Source organism: Polyergus mexicanus, unplaced genomic scaffold (assembly GCF_030449975.1).
Source record: "Polyergus mexicanus isolate NDT 795.1 unplaced genomic scaffold, iyPolMexi1.0 SCAF_17, whole genome shotgun sequence".
Lineage (NCBI taxonomy): Eukaryota > Metazoa > Arthropoda > Insecta > Hymenoptera > Formicidae > Polyergus > Polyergus mexicanus.
The window spans coordinates 2,606,844-2,633,495 of NW_027223337.1; the positions used below are offsets into that span (position 1 = coordinate 2,606,844).

The window sequence follows — 26,652 nt, forward strand, 5'->3', positions numbered from 1 at the left end:
CAGCTTGATGTTCGATTCATAATTACTCTGGTGATGATGCCAAGTGAAGACATTGGTGGCACAAATGCCTTACTCGCGAATTACAGTGCAAAAGCACAGAGTAAGACTGCGTGAAGCTGAAGACCGGAGAAATAGTGTGTCTCAATGTCTTTTTGAGTCCCCTTTTTATAATTCTCTTTTTGGGGTGTATCTAATTCTAAGAGTGGGAATCTTCCAAAAACTTCAACGAATTGGAATTGCATAGAATTGGGGATTCTTCATCTTAACGAATTAAAAATTGTGCTAGTGTCCTCATTATGCGGGGTGTTTCTCCTACTTTTCGAATTTTTACCCGTTACGATCGTCAATTGGTGATCTCGATATCAGTTCAAGTCTCTTGAGCATTAGATTTCCTTTGCGCGTGATCTGATTAGAAAAGTCTTATGATTCCTTATGATTATTTTTATCAATATTAGTGCAGCTGTACTTACTGAATATGTCGTTACAGAAGTTTTGTCATTATTGATTTAGTTGTATTTGTCAGATATTTTATTAGAAGGAATTTTATTATCTTTTTGGTATCAATTTATTTATCCGCTGGAAAATTCTATTGCGAGGGTATCTACTGATTTTTATTTATTTTTAGGCGACCGGCGCGGTTTCGTCACCAGTCTCTTGCGTCTTTCCCACGATTACTCATAGATATAGATATTGACAAGTGACTAAATGTTTAAGGAATGTGTGATGTAAGATGCTTTATTTACCGAACGACTCTTTTTTATCACCAATCGATTATCATTGCCGCAACTTTGCGAAAGGAAGGAATTGTGGAGTCGCCAGGACGTAACAGTTCCGTGTGGGACATTTTTATCAATTGGCTTTATAAAGAATAATGAAGTGATAAAATTATATCAAAGCACTTTTATAATATCCACAAACATTTTGTGGATATGGAATTACTCGTAACTTTTGGTTTTGAAAATGTGTGAATGTTTATTCATATTTTACATACATAAATGTAATTAATGTATAATTAATATTTTTAGATCATTTAGAAATGGCTAAACAATGAGTTGCATGTTTACTTTAATATGGTAAAACAAATCTTATGGAAATTGTATCAAAAATATTACATATATATAGTTGGATTGAAACCATCAGAGTTAGAGCCTAAAATAGAAATGTTAAGTATTAGTCAAAGAGAAAAAATAAGCTAATAATAATAATTTTGTTTATAAATTATATAATAAAGATTATTTTGAAACAGATTTAATTCAAAATGTGTGAAAGGAAGATTAAGGGGATCCTAAAGCGACAGGCGAACTCCGACGGGTTAGCGCCCTAAACATAATTAAAATTATCGGTATTATCGACTAAATTATCGATAATACCGGCAATTTTACTTCTGCTGTTACCGATACTAATATTTATGCATGATTCATACATGTCATAAAGAGCAATTCCGCATTGTGTTCAACATGTTGAAATTAGACATCGTGTATTTCTACTGCTCTATCGCCTCGTACGCATATCTAATAAGCGTATCTAAGCGCATAGGTAACAGTAATATAGCCGTATCTGCCTTCTTCACATGTTTGAATTTCATATTGTTTGAATTTCATATTGTTTATACGGGCTACGTGCCTTTGCACATATTTTCCAAGAACAATATTTGACTGTGTGTGTGTGTGCGCGCGCATGCACACACACACACACACACACACACACACACAAACACACACCCAAACAAACACATATATATGTAAATTGTAAATTTTTATTACATATATATAAATATTTATCTATATTTATATAATAACAAAAGAAAATATATATAATATAATATATTTATATAAGTAATATATTGTTCTTATATAACCATCGATTATATTGTTTGGAAAAAAAACGAGCTGTACAGATTGTAACTTATAGAAATTTACAAGATAATATCCAGAATATATATATTGTAACCGTATATTTCTTTTAAAATTATTTAATGAATAATTATGGATTCGGCGGTCGGTTCTCCGATGCCCACGGTACACCTTCGGCGCGTATTTCGAATATCGATCTCGCGATCCACAAAAATTCCCGTAATCGCAAATAAACCAAGTTGGGCGCCAGGTACGGCAGGCCGCACCATTCACGATAAACGCAACACCAAAAGATAATCGCGCGACCGGTAATTAACGCGACGGCAAAATTTCGCGGCTATTCAGTATACCCGAAATGGTAGAGGAGGGGGGGAGGGGTTCGGGGAAGACGGAAGAAATCTTGAGAGTCGAGAACACGGGAGCCAAAATGAGCATTCGATGTATTATAATAGAGATAACAATGATATATTAAAACGAAAGAAACAAGAGTATAGAGTAGTTCGTATAAATAATAGCCTTGGATGACAGTAATTATTTTACAGGCGAATAAGATATATTATTTCCGCGGAGATCGGCACGACCGTGCGCAACAATATCAAATTACCGGGCATCTTACGCGCTTTATCTCGACTTTTCGGCCGCGAGGATTTCCGCCGTACGAGACTTAATGAGGCCGCGACAGCTAAAGAAATCTCTCGAATACGCCGGTAACTACTTTACGCACGCTCGTGAATCCGCTTCGGTATAATAGAAAATACTAGATTGCACGACTCAAATCGGTCCGTTGGTCCAGCTCGCGGTAAGCCGATATACGTCTCAATAACAATGACGGCGACCTTTGCGTGGAAATGCCTAATCTCTAGCTCGAATGACTCGCGGAAACTAATAGCGGGCTCAAAGACACCCGATAGATTTATTGTACAAAGTTTTAGGATTTCGCTTTCTCCTGACTCTAATTTCTTACAATACTCACAAAACACGCGCTAACAATACACAGAAACAATACGGAAACTATCGATAACGACTGTGGTGTACGAGTCGCGCGGCGCAATACTTTGCGCGAGTCGGAATATCGATCGCGTGAACGCAAAAATCCCGATAATTTACAACATATTATACAGATAAACGCGAAAATAACACTAATGACTGTCGGCGGCGGCGAAGTGAATAGAGAGAGCCTATTTTGAGACATGTGCCCGTCGGCTGTGCGACTTAATCTACCAAAAATATTCACCAAGTTAATCCACCAAAACGCGTGGCTCGACAACTATTAAGGGCGCGACTCATCCAAATTAATTACCTACAATTATTCAGCAACAAAATCGGTCGACGACGCTCGTCCCACCGGCAGGAATATCTCGGCCTTTCCTTTGCGATCTCGTGCTCGCTCGTACGCTCTGGGCGACCTGTGTCCTTCCTAAAGGCTCGCCGAACAGTGCCGAGCGAGAGTCCTGCAGGAGACACGCCGGCGCGATAAATCGCTATCGCGCCACTTGTGGCGCTTTCGCGTTACGCAGGGCCGTCCTGCGGTCCTCGCGATCCTTGTTGTCATCACGGCCGTGTTGGTGGGTTCATCGCCCCGGAGTTTCCCAGATTTTCTTGTTCGGCTTAAAGGTGCGGGCTTACGGCTGAGCCCGATCGGCTCTCTTCCCTATTTGATGGAATAGGTTCCGGATTGAGAGTCCGCTCGTCGCCCCGTCCTTGGGACTCCCTCGCTCGTGCGGGTGGAGTGGCCTCCCCTTTGGCTGGATTATTCCGGCCCTCCGCTCTCTTTTCCTGCCGTAAAAAATATATATTACCGGCAGCGATGTTTACTAGCCACAAAAGTGTCTTTTAATAGTTAACAATTACGACCTGACGTCTCCTGTGTCCTTGGTGTCCTGGGCTCCCGCTCTTCTCTCTTCCTCTCCTTCCGCCGGATGGGATCCCGCCGCTCGACCTCGTGCCGACAACCAATTCGCGGGCTCATCTCGAGCTTACATTTTCGATTTTTTTCTAACCGAAAGTCAGATCCCGCTGATCTGACCATCGGGCCGCTCTCTCCCTAAATTAGGAAGACGCAGGCCCCCGAAAAACCGCTCCCGATCGGGCCATTCGGCCCTTATGACGGACGTCCCAAAAACGTCACGTCACAATATATATATACAGGGTTGGGAAGTAACGCGTTACTTGTAACGCCGTTACTGTTACAGTTACTTTTTTTCGGTAACTGTAACGGTAATGGCGTTACAAATTTTATTTGTAACGGAAAAAGTAATTTCGTTACATTTTTCGGTAACGAGTAACGAATTTAACAGTTACTTTTATCGTTACTTTTTTCAAATTTTTTGATTTATTTAAGATATTATTCTTGCTATTGTGCGTGATAAAATTTTTATCTTAACCGTAAAGCCGTAAGCAAATCGACCAATTAGCATTCTTATTATGTTGTAAAAATGCTTGAATGTGATTGATCAACTTATGGCTCTTGCAGACCAGTGCGATGACGCGACGCGCGATATCCAATGACAGCTTTATCTTTTCGGAAAAACAGAGCTCTCATTTACTACCAGTTCTAAGTACCTTGCAACGAAAATTAGAAAATCTCAATAAATCTGACCTTATAGATTGCCATTCATTAGTTGAAGCTATTCAGCAAGGTTTAAATAAAAGGTAACTTATTAATTTGATTAATACATATGTTATTTAATTTTAAATAAGGATTTAATTGAAAAATATTATTTTATTTTAAACTATTGATTCAAAAGTATTAATTTCAATAAAACAAACAATGTCGCTTAATTTACTATATTTGATTTTAGATTTCTTACAATATTTGAAACAAAAGAATTAATAATAGCAGCATGTTTACATCCAAAATTTAAGTTAAACTGGTTAACCGGAGAAAAAAGAAAACGTGCTGAAAATTACTTGGAGGATTTATTGGGAATCCGATCAACTGAAAATTCTTCAAAAGCTGGAAGATCTGACGATCACGATGATTTTTTCATTTTTGAGCAAAAAACGGTGCAAAATGAATCTGAACAAGAAGAATTGCAACGGTTTTTAAAATCAAATAATTGTAATATAGAAATGTTAAACGACTATCCAAAACTTAAAAAACTTTTTATTAAATATAATACAGCTCTACCAAGCAGTGCATCTGTAGAAAGAATGTTTAGCATCGGTGGCTCTGTATTAACACCACAAAGAGGGCATTTAAATGATGATACTATGGAGCAACAAATTTTACTAAAAATTAATAAAGAATTTCGATAAAATTTAATCATTTATTTTGTAATAAACCTTGAATGAAATCTTGCTTACAATTTTTTAAAAGTTTTTCTTATGCCAAATAATTTATTAGTTTGTATTGTAAAAAAGTAACGGAAATTGTAACGACTCGTTACTTTTTAGTAACTGTAACGGTAACGAGTTACTTTTTAAAATTAGTAACGAGTAACGGTAACGAGTTACTTTTTAGAAAAAATAACGGTAACGGTAACGAGTTACTTTTATAAAGTAACTTTCCCAACCCTGTATATATATATTGTTGCGTCCGCGGATCGAAATCGATATAACTCGAAACCGCGTGACACAACCGACACTCGCGTACCGCAAGTAAATAATTAACACTCCTTTGAAAGAACGAAAGGAACTTTAATATAATAACACAGAACACTATTATACAAGGAACACAAAACTATAACGGTTATCGTAATCTCGAATACGTCCGCCCGGAATGGCATCCGTCGCGAGACTCTAAAATGGCCGATCTCTCTTCAGATGAACGCCGTTGTTTAACAACAACCCTTAGCAACGTTCTCCCGGAGACGGGTACAGCAGATTCAGGAATAACGGTCACAGACGACCCGCAGGGACGCAACACTACTCCCCCTCTTCAAGATTGTCGTCCCGACAATCAATGGTAGAAGGGCTCTTCTAAATTAAATGGGTTGATCGTTGTCCTCTTCTTCCAAGGCGTTGACTCCAGGGTGCCTTAATGACTTCCTGCTCTACCCTGAGCTGCTGCTACAGGTTACCGAGCGCCATTATTTATCGGCCCCAATCACACACCCTCCAGGAATATACAGGATACTGCCATCGAACCCGCTTGACAAGAATATCCAATGTCGACTCCAGGGTACAAAAACGGTTTCCTGCCCTACCCTGAGCTGCTGCTGCAGGTTACCGAGCACCGTCAAAATCCAGAACCCAATCGACTTCGATAAATCTTGAAATTGCAGTAGCTGTCCCCCGTTCTTCGCCTGATTTCCGGAAATGTCCAATGCTGCCGCATCTCCGCATCTCAACATAAGGGAGCGAATCTTCGGACAAGAGGGGGGTAACACCCGTGGACCCACCATCCTTCTAAGAGGACACCTCAAGTCCCTGTCTCGGCATTCGCCCTTCGTCCCACGGGAAAACCACGGTCAAAAACCGGGGAGAGACAGAGTCTTCAATGATGGTCTTTGAAGAACAAATTTCGAAAGAAGATTCTATAAAACATCTTCTTCAATTCCTTAAGAAAAAGAAATAGAAAGAAAATTAACAAATATCAAGTAACATAAACCATAAATCGGGTTTCGGATGTGATTTAAATCTGCCTTTCATGATACGAAGCTAATCGATCTAAATGAACTATTTTATTTCTATGCCTTCTAGACTTCCGGATACAATAAACAACATCATTAAGCTTCTTAATTATTTCATAAGGACCTTCCCAATTGCTTTGTAACTTGGGAGACCTACCAACAATCCTACGAGGATTAAACAACCAGACTTTCTGTCCACACTCAAAATGAATTTGACGAGCCTTTCGATCATAGTAAGCTTTTGCTCTTGAAGACTTCATATTTAAGCGTTGCCTAACCCTATCATGAATTCTATTCAATTTTTCTTTTAGTTCCGTCACATAACTTTCTTCCGAAAAACTTTCTTCTACTCCAACTTCTGGAGGACTACCACGAAGAAGATCTAAAGGTAGTTTCAAATCTCGACCAAAACATGATTCGGCTGGAGAAATTCCTGTAGTCTCGTGTTTGGCTGACCTATAAGCTAATAAACACATTCCTATCCAACGATCCCAATCTCGTTGATTTTCCGCAACAAACTTAGCCAAATAATTTATAATTGTTTGATGCTGTCGTTCGACCAAACCATTGGACTGAGGATGAAATGGAGTAGTTCTGGTCTTTTTAATTCCCAATAAACTTGATAATTCGTGGAAAACACGAGAATCAAAATTCCTCCCTTGATCGGTGTGTAATTCTGAAGGTACACCGTATCTTGAAATTACTTGATTTACGAAGATTTCCGCAACAGTATTCGCCCTGAAATTCTTCAACGGAAAAGCTTCGACCCATTTGGTGAAACAATCAGAAACAACTAATAAGTATTTATTCCCTGTAGAAGATGTCGGAAATGGACCCAAAATATCCATTTGCATTCTCTCAAATGGAACTCCAGCGTTATAAATTCGTAATTCAGATTTTCCTTTATCAAAAGGTCCTTTTTTAGCAATACAGACGTGACAAGACCTGCACCAATTTTCAACGTCCTGCTTACAGGTGCCCCAATAAAATCGTTTTCGGATCTTTCCCAAGGTCTTGTTCACTCCGAAATGTCCACCAGAAGAAGAATCATGAGCTTCTTCCAAGATCTGCCGAATTCTCCTTTGTGGAACTACAATTTGAAAAACAGAAGTCTGTAAATTAGGAGATTCCCACTTCCTAAATAAAACACCATTTTTTAAAACGAGAGAATCCCACTGCGACCAATAAATTTTGGCAAACAAATTTTCTGAAACAATTTCCTGCCAAGAAGGACGCTGATCTTTTTCTTTTCCAAGTAAGATCTTCGCTATCGCCGGATCTTCTAATTGATCCTTCCTCCAATTTCCTAAATTTTCCAACCCAAAGACAATTCTTCCAACGAATTCCTCCTTTTTCAAATCAATTTTGTTGCAATAGTTGCAATTGATTTCTGCACAAGGGCGTCTCGATAATCCATCAGCGTTCCCATGAAGTTTCCCTTTTCGGTGAAAAATTTCAAAATCATATTGCTGGATTCGCTCTAATCATCGCGCCATTTGTCCTTCTAGATTTTTGAATGACATCAACCACCGTAAAGAAATGTGATCAGTTCTAATCACAAATTTACGTCCGTATAAATAGTGATGAAATGACTTCAATGAATCTATAATAGCAAGTAACTCTCGTCGAGTTACACAATAATTCCTTTCTGATTTCCCCAACACACGACTATAATAAGCAATAACTTTTTCTGAGCCGTCTTGAATTTGAGATAACACTGCGCCAATACCATGGTTTGAGGCGTCAGTATCAAGAAAAAATTGACCTTCATTCCTGGGAAAAGATAAAATAGGAGAGGACATTAAATGTTTCTTTAATTCCTGAAAAGCTGATTCGCACTGTTTCGTCCACACAAACTTTGTCAAATTCTCGGTCAAAGAAAATAATGGCTTAGCTATTAAAGAAAATCCCTTCACAAATTTTCTATAATAAGAACAAAAACCCAAGAAACTACGTACCTGCTTCTTGGTGCGAGGAACTGGCCAATCCCTAACAGCAGAAATTTTCTCAGGATCCGTTGTCACTCCTCCTTCAGAGACAACATGACCGAGATATTTAATTTCTCTTTTGAAGAAAGAACACTTCTTCGGATTCAATTTTAAATTGGCAGAGCGCAAACGCAAGAAGACTTGCCTCAAATGGTCCAACATCTCCTCGAAATTTTTACCGAAGATAATTACATCATCTAAATACACCAGACAAATCTTGGATAATTTTCGTAAAACTTTTTCCATTAATCGCTCAAAAGTGGCAGGGGCATTGCAGAGTCCAAATGGCATACATGTAAACTGCCACAAGCCATTTCCAATTGAAAATGCTGTCTTCTCTTTATCTTCTGAACGAATTTTCACTTGCCAATATCCGCTCTTCAAATCTAACGAAGAAAACCAAGAGTTTCCGGATAATTGGTCAAGTATATCATCAATCCGAGGCATTGGATAGGAATCTTTTTTAGTCACGGCGTTTAATTTCCTGTAGTCGACACAGAATCTAATCGTCCCATCTTTCTTTTTCACCAAAACCGCAGGAGACGCCCATGGACTTTGTGATTCCTCAATTACTCCTTGACGTCTCATATCTTCAATAATCGTATCTACCTTTTCCCGCATTTGTAACGGAATTCGTCGGGGAGCCTGTTTAATTGGATTAGAATTGTTCACATTAATTTCATGCGCCTCCCCATTACAATTTCCAGCCACTATTTCCTCCGAAAATATATCCTGAAAATCTACTAAAAATCGAGCAAAAATATCCTTCTGTTTACTTGAAAAATCTTGAGATTCCTTTTGAAAGAGTTCTTTCAAAAATGGAGGAACTTCATTTGTACAATCTTCAATGCGTGAACATAAAAACTTTTCTTTTTTTTTTACACTAGGATTGTCAAAGATTGGCTCAAAAATGTTTTCCAAATTAACCATGGACAGAAAATCATTTCCCAATAAACAATCTTCAACTATATTAGCAACAAAAACCGGAAGTTCTACAGAACATTTTCCCAAGCTAATCATCACGATTACCTTGAATTTTACGGGGACTTCTTCCCCCGTGGGATATTTTAAATGAAAAGAATTATCAAGAGGGATTCGCCGCTTAGGCATTCTAACAAAATTACTCCTGATAAGAGACACATCCGAACCCGTATCAATTTTAAAATTACACAATTGTTCATCAATAAACCCTTTAAAATTAAACAATTTCTTATTATTAGTGCCAATATTATTGCTAACATTTTTACAATTACATAAATAACTCTGTAATTCTATTGGGGCTCCTTGTTCTCGCGTCGAACCTGCCCCGAACAGCTCGACAAAATTCAGTTTCCCCCTTTCTTTAAGAATGGACACTCCGAAAATGGCCTGAGCCTCCACATTGCCAACATTCTTTTACAAATGTTTTATTATTATTTGTGCCAGAACTTTTGTAAAAATTTTTATATTGTTCCTGTTTTTTTTCTTTAGCTTTATCGCCAAAATTTCCAGAACTTCTTTTATTGTCAAATTTGTTAAAATTATTTCTATTCCCGAAATCAAAATTCCTTCTTCTAGCGAAATTATTTTTATTATTACTATTGTTATTGCCAAAATTGAAATTATTATTCCGCCTTTCAAAATCACTTTCCTGTATAACTTTCACCGCCATGGCCCTTTGTATGGCCATTTTCAAGGAGGTGATTCCCTCCAACTGCAGAGTCCTTCTCACAAATCTATTAGACAACGCGGTAACAAACTGCGCGCAAGCAATTTTATCTCGAACTTCGTGCGTACATTCGGGATATGCTAACTGTGAAAGCCGTTCAATTTCAGAGCCCAAGGTAGCCTCATCTTCCCCCAACTTTTGCTTTCTGTTTGTAAATTGGGAATAATATGACTGTGACAAAAATCCTTCCCCAAACCGCAATTCTAATTTGGATTTCAATTCCGCGTAATCGAGATTCTCAATATTGATGACACACTCTAATACCGCACGCGCCTTTCCTCTAAGACATGATACGAGAGCGACGCTTTTCGCAGCGTCACTCCACCTATTTGCTCGCGCAATTAACTCGAACTGTGAGAAGAACTCCCTTAGCGGAACAGTCCCGTCAAAAATATCCGGCTTTAATTTAAAACCTAATTCCGTATTAATATGAATTGAATTACGCGCGTCTCTCTCAAAATTAGGCATAACATTAGGCATAAAATTTCTGTTCATAGAGCGACTTAGCTGGTTGTTATCATCCAGCAGACGAATTCTCTGCTCCATTCCACGTAATGCTTCGTCGCGTTGGCGCAGTTGTGCCTCAAATATAGCTCGCTGCTCATCGTGTTGGCGCAATTGTGTCTCAAAATCGGTTCGCTGCTGTAATCGCTCCTCGCGTAGCTCACGGATCTCACGCATCGCTGACTGAAGCGTAACCGTTTCCAATGATGGTCCCGATGTTGTAGCCGCCGTTGAAGTCAGACGACTCCTCTTTCTCGTCGTGACTCCTGCCGTCGGCGAATTTTCCTGTTCCATCTCCATTTTTATAGACGAAAAAACACACAATTCTCCAGAAAATCGTCCGCTCCGTTGTATCCCGGCTGAGCCCCCAAAATGTTGCGTCCGCGGATCGAAATCGATATAACTCGAATCCGCGTGACACAACCGACACTCGCGTACCGCAAGTAAATAATTAACACTCCTTTGAAAGAACGAAAGGAACTTTAATATAATAACACAGAACACTATTATACAAGGAACACAGAACAATAACGGTTATCGTAATCTCGAATACGTCCGCCCGGAATGGCATCCGTCGCGAGACTCTAAGATGGCCGATCTCTCTTCAGATGAACGCCGTTGTTTAACAACAACCCTTAGCAACGTTCTCCCGGAGACGGGTACAGCAGATTCAGGAATAACGGTCACAGACGACCCGCAGGGACGCAACAATATATATATATATGTTTATGTATCATACATACATCGATATGCGTTTATATATACATTTTTTATATATTGTATATATATATATATATATATATATATATATATGTATACATATACGTATATATTTATATGTATGTACCTATATATAATAAATGTATATATGAACGCATATAAATGTACGTATGATACATATATATATTCTGGATATTATCATGTAACTTTTTCTATAAGTTACAATCTATGCAGTGCAGCTCGTTTTTTTTCAATCGATGGTTATATAAAAACAATTTATTTATATAAGTATATATAATATATATATATATATATATATATATACATATATATATATATATATATATATATATATATATATATATATATACCTATATATCTTTTTGATTGTATACGTAAATGTTTATATATTTGTAATAGATTTACAATACATTGTTTATATCAATCGCAATAGAATAATATAGTTTTACAATATTCTGAATATTGAAAATATAAAATGGGCCTCTCCATCGCCCATTTTCGTGAGAACGCTATCAAAATATTTTATTTTTTATTTTCATATCTATGATTATAATTTGCAAACGAGATTGAGGCATCTTTTTTCTGACCAATATTATTACGAGTATCAGGATAGATTTTTTTAAATCATAATTTCTTATCATTTTAAAAAAGGCAGTAGTTTATTGCTTGCAATAATAATACAAAACCGTTTCTTCATACTCTTTACATCCTTGGAGTATTTTTCCTCATAAGGATTGCCTCCTAATAACGAAGATGTATATATTTTTTCTTTAGCTAGCAACTTGTATATACGCAGCCTGATAAACTATTATATACGCGAAATTTGTTCATCAAAAAATGAAAAAATACATCGCCAGTAATCACAATAATAATTCCTTCCAATAATTTATAAGCTTGTATTATTATTTATGTAACAGATCAGCAGTTTTTTTGAAATAACGCATTTTCGTGAAAAATGTTCCATGCAAAAGTTGTAAAACTCTAAGTGACGCATCACATAATAATATTAGTATGACCTTGAATAGCAAGGTCATATAAAAATTACTTCGAATTTTATAAATAGAACCCCCTATTTTTCATTACATATTCTTGTAGCTTACCTCAAGAGCTTTTCAAAACACTATAATAAAGTATTTTTTCATTAAGTTCTTTTTGAGTTATTTTATATTTTAATCTGACATATTTTGATATAAAAAATAAAATATTTCGTAAAATATTCAGTTTTCGATAATCTTACCGTAATACTTTTATGTACAGAATAATGAGACAAATCAAGTAGTGCAAAAAAAAACAAATAATTGTTTAAAAAAATACGTTGTAAATAATTTTCTTAAAATCAACTACTTAACGTACCATACAGAGAGGCCATGGGTTCCTTAATGTTTTTAGCCGTAATTTCAAGATCAGATATAGCATTCGCGGTGAACGCAGTAAGCAAGTATATAAATAATTATAATAGTGTTCATTGGCGAGCGGTAAAAAGAATTTTTGCATACTTGAATGGTACAATACGGGATAGAGTATCGAGGCGGCGGTAGCAATTCGAATCTAACAGGTTTCTTTGATGCAGATTTCGCGAGCGATGTTGAAACGAGACGTTCTACGAAAGGATATGTTTTCTTCTTGTCAAACGGTCCAATAACGTGGGCTTCTCAAAGACAAAAACATGTTACTCTAAACGCAACAGATATTTTTACGAAAACTAATAAACTAATAAACTTTGCCTAAAGAGCGATTTAGAATACTGCGAGAAAGTCTGAGTATGGGTGATACGGAACAAATGTTTGTCCTTAAAAGGTCGTATTCCTGAATGAATTCTATTGCAAGACGATTTTTCCTTTACAGTAAATAATTATTTTTGTTTGGCGCTCACATTAGTTGTTAGTTGTAATCTTAATCACTTGACAATTAGTAGCAGTAATAGAATATTAGGATTTTGGGTAATTGTAATCATTAGTCTTTGCTTTGCTTAATTTGCATGTTTATCGATTATCGCACGAGAAATCGGTGAATCGGGATCGGGCGGCAGATCTCTTATCGACTCACTAATTGGTGGTGCCCTCATCGATCCATCGATGAATACTCATGCCGAAAATTCGAGCTTTTACTCGGCTTGCGAAACGTTTGCAGGACCCACGGCACTCGCTCGCCAGTGGTCTTCACGAAGAGACGCAGTCATCTAGTCTGCACAGACCAGTTTTGATGACGGACGTTCCCAGCCACGGGGGACGAAGCTTTTGGTGCATCTTTCGACGTGCATGCTTAACTTTTGCTTGTTTGGCCTATTATCGTCTTGCTTGCTCGCCTGCTTTCCCTCCGACTCATTCAAGACGAAGGAATTCGGAGGTTACAAGAGTGACGAGGAACGAGCTACGAGATTATAAGGTACGCACCGTGTGGTGAGTCAATTTCGCCTTCGTTATTTGAATATTCGCTTTAGTAACAGTCCACTCTCTTTTTGTAATTAATCGCAATATCGCACCCAGGGAGAATTGAAAATACCCTCCCCATTCAATTATATATATATCACAAAGATAAAAAAAGTACGGCAAGTAGATAAAAAATATCCCTTGTACGCAACAAAAAGTTTAAAAAAATATTTACCTCTAAAAGATATATTGCATATATATATGATATAATATGATATAATATTATATCATATACTGGGTGGCCCATTTTAATCCATCCAGTCGAATATCTCAAAAACCAAGCCCGGAAGAGAAAAATATTTCAGACAAAAGTTGTTTGGTTTCGAGGGGGCCATAAGATGGTACCATTGGTTTGACCTTGAAGAGTCATTTGAAGGTCACGTGAAGGTCAACTTTAAAATCTTAAATAGAAACCCCCATTTTTTATTTAGTATTCTTGTAGCTGACATCGAGAGCTTTCCAAAACACTATAATAAAGTATTTTTTCATTAAGTACTTTTTGAGTTATTTTATATTTTAATCTGACATATTTTGATATAAAAAATAAAATATTTCGTAAAATATTCAGTTTTCGATAATTTTACCGTAATACTTCTATGTACAAAATAATAAGACAAATTAATTAGTGCTAAAAAAAAAACAAATAATTGTTTAAAAAAATACATTGTAACTAATTTTCTTAAAAACAATTTTTTTTTATATTAATTGATTTGTCTCATTATTCTGTACATAGAAGTATTACGGTAAGATTATCAAAAACTAAATATTTTACGAGATATTTAATTTTTTATATCAAAATATGTCAGTTTAAAATATAAAATAACTCAAAAAGTACTTAATAAAAAAATACTTTATTATAATGTTTTGGAAAGCTCTTAAGATCAGCTACAAGAATATGTAATAAAAAATAGGGAGTGCCATTTAAAAAAATTGAGGTGACTTTCACGTGACCTTCAAATGACTCTTCAAGGTCAAACCAATGATACCATCTTATGGCCTCCTCGAAACCAAACAACTTTTGTCTGAAACATTTTTCTCTTCCGGGCTTGGTTTTTGAGATATTCGACTGGATGGATTAAAATGGGCCATCCAGTATATATGATATAATATAATATATCATATATATATATATATATATATATATATATATATATATATATATATATGCAATATATCTTGTAACCATATTATAATGACATACGTCATGAGCACAAGGTAACATGCTCGTGAGAGAAAAAATATGAACTCAAATACTTTGACGTTATTTTTCCAACTTATGATAAACACATGCTAGCTGGAGTAATTCAATATCATGTGTTATAACTTATAAGTTATGTTCGTTTACAGCATTTTCGTCATTATTGTATATTAGAAAGCTATATTTTTCATTTTTTATTGTACATATGTTTTTTTTTATTCTGTTACCGAGAATGGCCCGAAATGGGACCAAAACATTTAATTAATAAATTTCACTCACACAGTAATCATTAGAGCATTTTTTTTATCTCGCGCTTGGCAGTATCATTATTTATGTTTATATTATGTCATTCTTTTGTTTACTTTTATAGATATCGTAACATATATCTGTACATATTTTGAGCAGTATATTAGCTCGTATCCATAACTATTTTTTATTATATTTATGAAAAATGTATAATATTTAGAAAAATGAATACAATATGAACTTAGAATATATTAGAACATATATTTTGCTATTTTGACTGGGTTGATTTTTATTTCAATTCTAACATTGCGCAGAAATGTGTCGAAATATGTATCATTAAGATTGATTTTAACACGTTTTTGACACGTTTTTAATAAACATAAACAATAAAAATATCTCCGCTTGACTTTAGCTCATATCTGATTGCTAAATGTCCTCTATTAAAAGATATTTAACTTTCCCTATGAGTGTTTAAAAATGACAATTTAAAAATGATTAGTTGCAACAACTTCCCGTGGGACACTCTGCATTTATGTTATTATTTAATATTTAAAATGCTTCATTAGATACATGGGGACGCTGCCTATCCAGGACAAGGAGTTAATCAAGAATGCTTAACATTAAGTAAAGCACCACATTTTGAAATCGGCGGTACAATTCATTTGGTAATTAATAATCAGTTAGGTTTCACGACTCCAGCTTCAAGAAGTCGATCATCGAGATATTGCACGGATTTAGCAAAAAGTATATCTGCACCTGTAATACACGTGAATGGCGATAATCCTGAGGTATGCTTCTGTGATAAAATTTTACCATAATGTTGATATTACCCCTTGATTGATATAATCATAATATTAAAACTTTGTAGATGGTTGTACGGGCTGCAAGAATAGCCTTTAAATATCAAAGACGATTCAGGAGGGATGTTTTCATTGATCTAAATTGTTTTAGAAGATGGGGTCACAATGAATTAGACGATCCCGTGATCACAAATCCTCTTATTTATAAAATCATACAGAATCAACCGTAAGAATATAATAAGCAATATGTTATTAGAATTATTCATTTATGTGAAAAACCAGAACTAATATTAGACTTATTTTCAGAGTAGATATCTTCTAAGTTACGTTTTTCTTCACTTGTCCCTTTCTGTGAATTGAAAATTAAAAGCAAATTTTTAAATTTATATACTTATACTGCAAAGAGTATTGTAAAGTAACATGATTCTTATATCTTATCTTTGTTGAAGAAAATATTTGTCATCAATATTTTTTACTTAATTAATAATAAATAATCTTTGAATATTTTCTGCAGATAATAAAAAACGAACAATTTACCGGAAAATTTTTGACTATAATAATGAATAAGTTATTTTAACTCTAATTAGAGTTTCGTGATTCTTTATTGATGCCAAACTGAATTAAAACATCATTAGCTCTTTTCTTGATAAATACATCAAAATAAATAAACTTTTAGAAATACATCAAAATAAATAAACTTTTTTTAATGCGATTACTTGCGTTCGATAATGTCAATTAGTAGAATACACCAAAGACTCTATTTTTGACTTGTGATTTAAAAAAATAGCTGTAAATCTTGGTCAATCATCATAAGATCTATTTTTGCTGAAAATTTAAGATAAATAGAGATGAGTTTTACAATTATTTATTAATGCAAAATAACAAAAAAGAAAATTTTCAGCATATTTTACTGATTCATATTATCGAACACGGGTCACATTCAAAAAACTTATTTATTTTGATGTATTTTGTAACAAAAAACTCATATAATTTCACGCTTCTGACGTCATAATTAAATATGGTTGCGCGCGCGCGCACACACACACACACACACACACACACACACACACACACACACACAGAGAACACAGGATCCTTAGGCTGTTTCTTTATTCACTGCGAGTACTGATGGTATGACTAAAGTGTATTACGAGACGTTAACACCATTTTAATTTCGTACATTTTTTTACTGTAGCGAGATTGTAAAACGGAAAGTAGTTATAGCTCCATATCCAGATAGGCAAGTCGGCCAATATCACATATGCACTACAAATTATGCACATATTACATCGGTAGAACTTCGGAAGTAATCGCACATGATCAGTCGTATTAATTAATGGCCTACAGAAATATCAGAAAACAAGCACCCTTTGTGTCATGCCGCAAAAAATGTTGCAAAATTTAAGCTGAAGTTTTTAATATAAAAATAAATATTAATCATTTCGTGTTGGCACGATATGTCAACAGAAATTAAATGAAAACTAATCATAACATGACATCACGCTATATTGCCAGAGTATCATCAAAAATCAAACTCATCTACAAGCACATTGTGATGATAGAAATGCGGTAAAAATTGAGCATCCGCTGTCGTTTCAAAAGATAATAGCAAAAACACAGTATGGATTGTAACATTTATCCTATCTATAATATCCTATATCTATAATGTTCAGATTGTTATTGCATCTATATTAATATAATTATGTTTGACAAATGTGTTTTATTTTTACTATATTTTTGCCATCATGTGTCGTGACAGCAATCTAAGCTCGATATTTTGTCGCCGCATTATGCTTAATGAGAATGCAGCACACCGACCATGATTGAATTTGCTGATATACTGCTAACACACTACTGATATTTTGCTATTTGTGTAGTTATTTGTGCTTCATCCATTGTTTACGATTGGTTTGAATGCCGCAATAACGAGTAGAATATTTAATACTGATAAAAACATAATTGCATTAACTGTAAATATTTTTACAATAATATTTTATAAAAATATATGATTCTATATAGTAATACAAGTAATTCAGATAGTGACATTTTAACAGAACTGAATCGGTGAACATATATACCTATAAAACGGTGCAAGAATTACGTAGAAAATATTATGTCATTATATTCAAAAATAGAATTTAAAAATGATTATGCAAAATTATTTATTATTAGTATATTAGAATAATCTCTCTCTCTCTCCCCCTCTCCCCTATTTCCCCTCCCCTCTCGCCCCTTCCAACCCTCCGTCTCCGTCTCCCGCCCTGCCCCTCTCTCCTCTCCTCTTCCCTCTCCCTCTCCCTCTCCCTCTCCCTTCTCTCTCACTCTCTCTTTCTTTCTTTTACGCACACCCTCCGTCATACAAACATCGCGTGTAGCAACAGCTGATTGCAACGTCCAACAGCTGATGATCCGGAACAACTTTTGCTAAAATGACGTTATTTTAAGAAACACGTATTCCTGACGTAATTTTAAGACATTTTCTTCTTCATTAAAATTTTATTTAAAGCATAATTTTATGTTATAAGATAAAATAGTTAGCGATTCATGCGGTGGTAATTGAACGGTCAGCTGCGGCGCGCCGCCCCGCTCCTGCCAGCCTTCTGTACTCGACGCGTGATCTGCTAACTATTTTTGCTTATAACTCAAAAATTACCGCTCAATTCAAATTTTGGTAAAGGAAAAATCGTCTTAGAATTGTATCAGGAATACATCATTTTACGGACGGAAAGTTGTTCTGAAACACCCTGTATACATACTATATTGTGTACACATACATGTGATTAATGTAATCTTATTTTTTATTGGGCCAAACCGATAAGCCGTGCATGCGCATTTTTGAGCAGTTACTCACAAAAGAGAGGCAACTATGATTTTCTTTCTCACATGTTTTTCTATCGGGAAACAAAGACATTCCCCTTCCATTTATATATTGTATGTTCTAAACTTATGATTTAGTCGAGGTGACGAAAACGGTGCGACCGCCTACAGGCGGCTACGGTGAGAATTAATTAACAGGATGAGGTGTTGATAACTGAAGTGATATGGAAGCAAATCTGCAAATGCCGATTGAGTGTAGGCAATGCAGGAAAGAAATCAATACGGAGGCATACAGGTGTGTACCGTGCGAGAAATACTTCCATCCCAGTTGCCATAAGCAACATAAAGTACACAATTTGTCGAATGAATTAGTATCTTTCAAAGATAGAATGGAACGATACATAGTTAAAAGAGGATTTGCCACCAAAGACGGCAGTGCAGAAAGGGAGAAAATGGTACAGAGAGGAAGTTATTCGAAGCTGAAGGAGATCATACATCAGGAAGTTCGACTGTTAGCATATTAGATAGTAAATTAGATAATCTGTATAAATTGATAAAGGAAGTAAAGAATGAAATGGTAGGTAAAGAATTAATCAGAAGAGCTATATCTGAAGCTATTGGAGAGGAAATGGACCGAGTAAGACAAGAATTACAGCGATAAAAGACGTCCAAATTGGAATCGATAGTAGGTGAAGTAATTAAGAAAGAAATGCAGAAGATAAAAAGATGTGGTGCCAATACTGAGCTCGGAATCGGGAAGAAGGGAGAAGTTATAGTGGAGCTGTAAAAAAGAAGCAGGAGTCTGTAATAATTGTCGAATCTAGGGAAGAAGACTTTTGGAAAAAAATATAAAAATAAAATGGTTTTAGAGAAGACGTTATAAATGGGAAGATAGTACATAAGTCAAGATCAAACGGTACGGTGATCATACCTGAAGTGAAGACCCAAGAGAAGCTACTCGAAATAAGAAAAGTGAAAATTAAATGGAAAATATGTAAAGTGCAAGAATATATAGGGATACTAAGGTGCTTCAACTGCTGCGGATACTATCATTTTGCAGAAGATTGTATACAAAACAACTTGCGGAAATCGTGCGGATCAGCATCTGATCAAAGAATGTAGAAATCAGGAAAAAAGTGCGTGGATTGTGAGGATAAAATTAAAAACTTCAAAATTAAAAATTTGATTTCGAATCACTCGGCATATGATAGCAATTGTTCGTACTATAAAAAAGAATTAGGAAAGCAGAAAAGTAAAATTCACAGTGTTATAGCCCGAACAGGCTATACACGAATTATTAAATATATTATTCTAAATACATATTATTTTATATGATTGCTCAACGTGTAACGCGAATACAGATCACGTTACGAGCGTTGACCGAACAAAGCGCTGACAACGCGAGCCATGCGCTAAGCCCGAGCGACCGTGCAATCATTTCATTGCGAAAACGCGGAAATCAGGGCAAGCGGAAGAAGGACATTGCGAAAATGCAACGTAGAAGTCCTACTTAAAAGCGAAATAAAAAGGAATAAAGAAATTGCGAAAGTGCAAGCAAAGAAGTCCTACTTAGAACTTCTTAGCTTGCATCCGGATATTGCCAAAATCAAGCGACACGACACACAGCCTTGTCGCTAAACAACCCCCTCCCGGGTAGCCAAAGGGAGTTAATAAAAAGGACCACCGCTAACGAACGGCGGGCAGTCTTTACCATTAATATTACGCGAACAATCTTGATCATTAATTAATAGTAGTCACAATAACTACCAAACGGGCAATCTTTATTCCTTTACGCGAGCAATATCTCTAACAGCCGCGAGTGTCAAAACGAGTATCAATAATTATTATAATATTAAATAGCCACGCAGTCGGCAGAAATATGCACGAAGAAGCGAGAGGCGAGTCTCGAGACCGAAACTCGACTCTAGACACGCGCACTTTAAGATATCCGTTATCGCGATACGCGACGCGAGCGAAAGTGCGGGAACATTGTAATCAAGCCAAGTCACGAATAAAATAGATATTAATATATTTATTTAAATGCAAAGGTGTCATTTCTAAGCAAATAAAGACAGTGAAGTTCTCGGGCGGAGCCCGAATTCCTAAATTCTTTCCGGCAAACGATCCCAACTACCGTGCCTCTCCGGAGGCACAACAACAGTAGTTCATAGAAACTAAAAGATATAAATAAAACCAAAAATAATATAATTTGTTTAAATGCCCAAAGATTTCTAAAGCATAAAGATGATATAGAAAATGTATTGATAAAAAAGATAAGACTTAGTATAGCAGAATTTACTGAGACACATGTAACACGACAGATTGAAAACCACGAATAGCAAATGAATGGATATGAATGTGTAAGAGGAAATTCAGAACTTAGTAGAACAGGCGGAGTTTTATTATACATAGATAGAAAAATTAAATTTGAAATAATAACAGCAGAATCATGTGAAAAAAGCTGGTGGACAATAACGGTAAAAATTATGGATAGTAATTACAAGGACCTAATTATGTTGGTCTCTCATTCGCCGAATAGTAATGATGCTATATTTGTAGATTTTCTTGAGGAAGCCAGTACTAGTGATACGCAAAACGATAACGTTATCGTAATGGGAAATTTTAATATAGATATGAAAGTAAATAACCATATTCAAGACAAATTAACTACAGTATTGAATTCTGTAGGATTAAAACAAGTGGTTAAAGAGGCTACAAGGATTATAAGTACCTCTGAAACGATAATTGACCTGGTCTTTAGAAATGACAATATATATGATATATAGAAATGAAAATGGAAGTATGTCATGAACTTAAGATAACATCATTCGACAGTTGTGTTATGCTGGAATGTAAAATGAGTAGAGAATAAAAATAAGACGATTGTCTGCAGAGAATATAAGCGAATGGATGTAAACGAATTTGAGAGGTTAATTCATATATATTATGTATCTTAATACCATTGATGAAAATATTAATGAGTTGGCGAATTTAATTGTAAATGCGATAATTAAATATCTTGATTTGGTTGCACTACTATTCAGAATATATTTATCAAATCATAAAGCTAAGGGACGCGGCATACAAAGCGACTCGAATAAATGAAAACAAGAATAATTGGGAATTGTTTCGGCAACTAAGAAATAAAACAGTCGATATATGTAGGAAAGCTAAGAGAAGTTATTTAGAATAAAAACTAGACAAAAATAAGAAAGATTCGAAGCAAATGTGGGGATTATTCAAAGAAATGTTGAAAGATAGGTCGTCCAATACTGAATACAAAGAAGTAAAATGTAGAAATAAAATAATTTATAATGTAGAGAAAATGGTTAGTAAATTGGTATATATTGATTAGTAATTGGTATTTTGTTGATAAGCCAACTTAGGAAAGATAATAGGAGAAATTACTTAGACTGTTTAGTGAATATAAAATATACTAATAGTGTATTTGAAGTTTTAAAAAAAATTGAGATAGAATGTTTACACAATATAGTTAGGAAATTATTTAATAAGGCAGGTACAGAAGAAGGGATAAACGGTAAAAATTATGAAACTTGTGGTACAAGTAGCAGGTGATAAAATATGTTATATATTAAACAGATCGTTAAAGGAAGGGATATTCCTTAATGAATGGAAAGAAGCGATAGTGGTCCCGGTACCGAAAATCAGAGGAACAATTAAAATGGAAAAATTCAGGCCAATAAATAACTTGCTAATATATGAGAAGATATTAGAGATCATGGTCCACAGACTACTAGTAGAATACATGGAGAATAACGAATTATTCAGGGAATGTCAATCGGATTTTACAACCGAGCATTCATGTGAAATCGCATTACAATGGATAATAACTATTTAGAAAAAAACTATAGAAGAAGGAAAAATGGTAGAAGTGGTTTTTCTTGATTTAAGAAGGGCATTCGAAATAGACAGAGGAAGTAGACAGAGGAATTCTAATAAAAAAATTTTAATGGTACGGAATTGAAGGAGCAGTATTAAGTTGCTTTAAAAGTTATCTAACAGATAGAATTCAAAGGATAAAGTTCAATGTAGTACTGTCTGCTCCCTTAAATGTGGATTCAGGTGTTCCTCAAAGATTCGTATTGAGGCCATTGTTATTCTTGATATATATAAATGATATCATAGGGATCAATGATAAATGTGCAATTAGATTGTTTGCGGATGACGCATTAATTCATACAACAGGGTACTCGAGTAAGGAAATTAGTGACCAACTAAATGAACAAATGGTGAATGTAGAAAAGTGGCTGCAAACAAATAGATTATAATTAAATGTTGAGAAAACCAATGTCATATTAATAAAAGGAATTAGGAAAAAACAGTAGAGGAGAATGTAAAAATAAGTTTGCAAAATAGAATACTGGAGATTGTAAGTAAAATAAAATATCTAGGAATAATAATAGATAAAAATTTAAGGTTTTCGGCGCACGTAGATTATATGAATAAGAAAGTAGGAGCAAAATTGAGGATTCCGCGAAGAATTAGTGTGGATTTGACACCAAACATGAGATGTATTGTATATAAAGCGATAGTCGCTCCGTTATTTGAATACTGCGCGTCAATATTAGTGGGAATAGGTAAGATTGATTTACAAGATTTGCAGAAGTTACAAAACCAAGGAATGAGAATTATTCTTAGATGCAATAGAAGGTTGCGTATAATAGATATGCTTAAAGTACTACACTTCATGTCGATCAAGGAGAGAATAAAGTATAATGTGTGTGTGTTAGTGTATAAGATAGTATATGATATGTGTCCAAATTATTTGCTCAAACAAATAAAATTAGTGCAATATGATAATGTGATAAATACAAGACAAAAACGTAATATACAGGGTGTCCTAGACCACCCGTACACCTCTTTTCTTTAAAAAACTAAGCATTTTAGAGAAAAACGTTTTGAACATTGTATGATTTTGAGGGGAACATAAGATGGTGTCATTGGTTTGACCTTGGATGGCATCGTTAAGGTCAAGTCAAGGACACCTTTAATTTCTTAAATGGAATCCCCTATTTTTTATTGCATGTTCTTATAGCTTATGTCGAGAGCTTTCCAAAACACTATAATAAAATATTTTCTCATTAAGTACTTTTTGAGTTATTTTGTATTTTAATCTGACATATTTTGAGATAAAAAATAAAATATCTTGTAAAATATTTTATTTTTTATCTCAAAATATGTCAGATTAAAATACAAAATAACTACAGAATAATGTACAGAATAATGAGACAAATCAATTAGTATAAAAAATAATTGTTTTTAAGAAAATTATTAACAATGTATTTTTTAAAACAATTATTTGTTTTTTTTTTTTGCACTAATTGATTTGTCTTATTATTCTGTACATAAAAGTATTAAGATAAGATTATCGAAAACTAAATATTTTACAAGATATTTTATTTTTTATCTCAAAATATGTCAGATTAAAATACAAAATAATTCAAAAAGTACTTAATGAGAAAATACTTTATTATAGTGTTTTGGAAAGCTCTCGATATAAGCTATAAGAATATGCAATAAAAAATAGGGGGTTCCATTTAAGAAATTAAAGGTATCCTTGACTTGACTTTAACGATGCCATCCAAGGTCAAACCAATGACACCATCTTATGTTCCCCTCAAAACTATACAATTTTTGTTGAAAATGTTTTTCTCTAAAATGCTTAGTTTTTGAAAGAAAAGAGGTGTATGTGTGGTCTAGGACATCCTATATATGTAGAGAGATGTAAAACTAACAAAGAACAGAAAATGTTATTGCATGACGGATTTAAGCTGTATAATAGCCTACCGATAGAGATAAAGAACGAACTAAGGCTACAGAGCTTTAGAAGAAAGCTGGTACAACACGGTATGAGAAGAGAGCGTGAAGAAGGAATGTAGAATAGTTAATTAAGGCTAAAATTAGTTGTTAAATAGACTAAGATTATAGAGTGGGACTATTGTAAAGTAGCTACAGTAGCTACCTATAAGGAGATTAAGAATTATATTATCGGAGGCAGAAATCAAGAAAAGGACAACAAGTGCTCTTGCACAAAGTTAGAGAGGATTTCTCTTTCTGAATTGAGAGTTTGGAAGTTTTTAATTTCTTTCGTCAGCTTTTTAGCTAGTTTTCTTTCAAGCGTATTAGAATGAGTTTTTCAATTAACTTTAGAACAGCTAAATATGAGAGAAATAGGACGGAACCTGCTCGGCATACATTTCAGGATCATGTAAACTAAAAATCTTTGCTAAGATTTCAGAAAGAGACTCCGGGCGAAAAGGTTGGTTTCTTTTAGAATTTTAAACATAGAAGAATAGAAAATGTGAATGATAGTATACAGGGCGAGATATGTAAAACAGACCACCTGAATAAATCGGCTGCTTTTGGTGATAGAAAAAAATGCGTCAAACCAATTTTGTACCTACAAAAAAACTATTGACATCAGATTATATCTCCCTTTAAACCAAACAAAATTGGTCTGAAGCATTTTTTGTTCTATCGCCAAAAGTAGCTGAGTTATTCAGGTGGCCTGTTTTAGATGCCTCATAGAAATGCCTGTATAGAAATCAATTAGATAAAGTCTCGGAATGAATTTTAAATGAAAAATATAGAAAAATTCTTCTTTAGAAGAAGTTAAATACATTTTACAAGGATAGGAACAATTACGGAAAATATACGAATTTTTATGGTGGCATGAAAGAAAACAAAGAGGATCGATTTGTCGAATTATCTTTAAAAAAAATACATAATTGGAAGAACCAATAGTAGGAGTAACTCCGATATTTATGTTATATATCTATTTCTAAACGTTTTAACTACTTTCCATATATATAAAATGGAAGTAGAGGGAATGAAAAATCCACAGAAAGACTTTCAATTCTTACGTTTAGACTTTTTAAAGATTTGTTTAGTTGGAATCTCCATTATTTTTAAAATAAGATAGCTAAGAGATAGGAACGATAATCAGCTAAGACTTTCTGTTAATAATTATTTTTGAACATTTATCATTACTATCATTTAACATTAACTTACACCTCACGGATCGTTTTCATTTTTACATATATTATAGAGGGCACATTCTAAGTAACACGTACTTTGAATTTTGTGGTGCTCTCTTCTCGTTTCAGAGATATACGATTTTAAAGTATCATAATTTTCGCATTTATTTCTATGATTTTTTCACTAGATCTTACTTGCGTGTTTATATTTTTTTGTTTACATTTGCGTCACTGTCAGTATATTTTCGTTAAGAATTTCTTTTGTTTACGAGTTTTTATTTAAATGTCAATTTAATTATGATAAACGTATTGATGAATTTTTTACATTATAGGAGTTGTATTACCTTTTACAAATGATTTATAAAATAAATATTATTTAATAAGATATAAAAAATTGTATATTATACTTTTTCACAATTGCTACTTCACGCAAAGCGAGGTTCAACGCAAACCTATGTGTCTAGTTTTTTGATAGTGAAGCCCACCCGCAGGGGGGGCGCAACATACTATTTCAAAGTGCGTGTTATTTAAGAATATGCCCTTTATAATATATGTAAAAATAAAAATGATCCGTGAGATGTAAGTTAATGTAAACATTAACCAAAATAAGTTTACGTTTCCTATTGGAAAATAAAGGATCGAAAAGGGTAATATAATCAATTAATAAATAATAAAGATCAATTAAAGCCCAGAAAATAATTGTAGCGTACGCAAAAATATTATGTTGAAACAAAAAATATTACATCAAATCAAACATTTCAGCACATTTCGGGCTCTTTTCAGAGATGGATTTATA

The 26,652-nt window shown here is 34.5% G+C and overlaps 1 protein-coding gene across 7 annotated transcripts in view; it reads left to right on the forward strand.

Annotated features, from left to right (window-relative positions):
• LOC138940761 (2-oxoadipate dehydrogenase complex component E1) overlaps nt 1-26,652 on the forward strand; it is a 216,627-nt gene that overhangs the window by 58,384 nt on the left and 131,591 nt on the right. For all 7 annotated transcript variants that reach the window (XR_011448047.1, XM_070309952.1, XM_070309951.1 and 4 more), the window contains exons 5-6: nt 15,808-16,029; nt 16,110-16,267. Coding sequence is in view for 6 of the 7 variants with exons in the window: in XM_070309952.1 (XP_070166053.1) it covers nt 15,808-16,029; nt 16,110-16,267 (380 nt within the window). In the remaining variant the exon portion in view is untranslated. The remainder of the gene's footprint in view (nt 1-15,807; nt 16,030-16,109; nt 16,268-26,652) is intronic.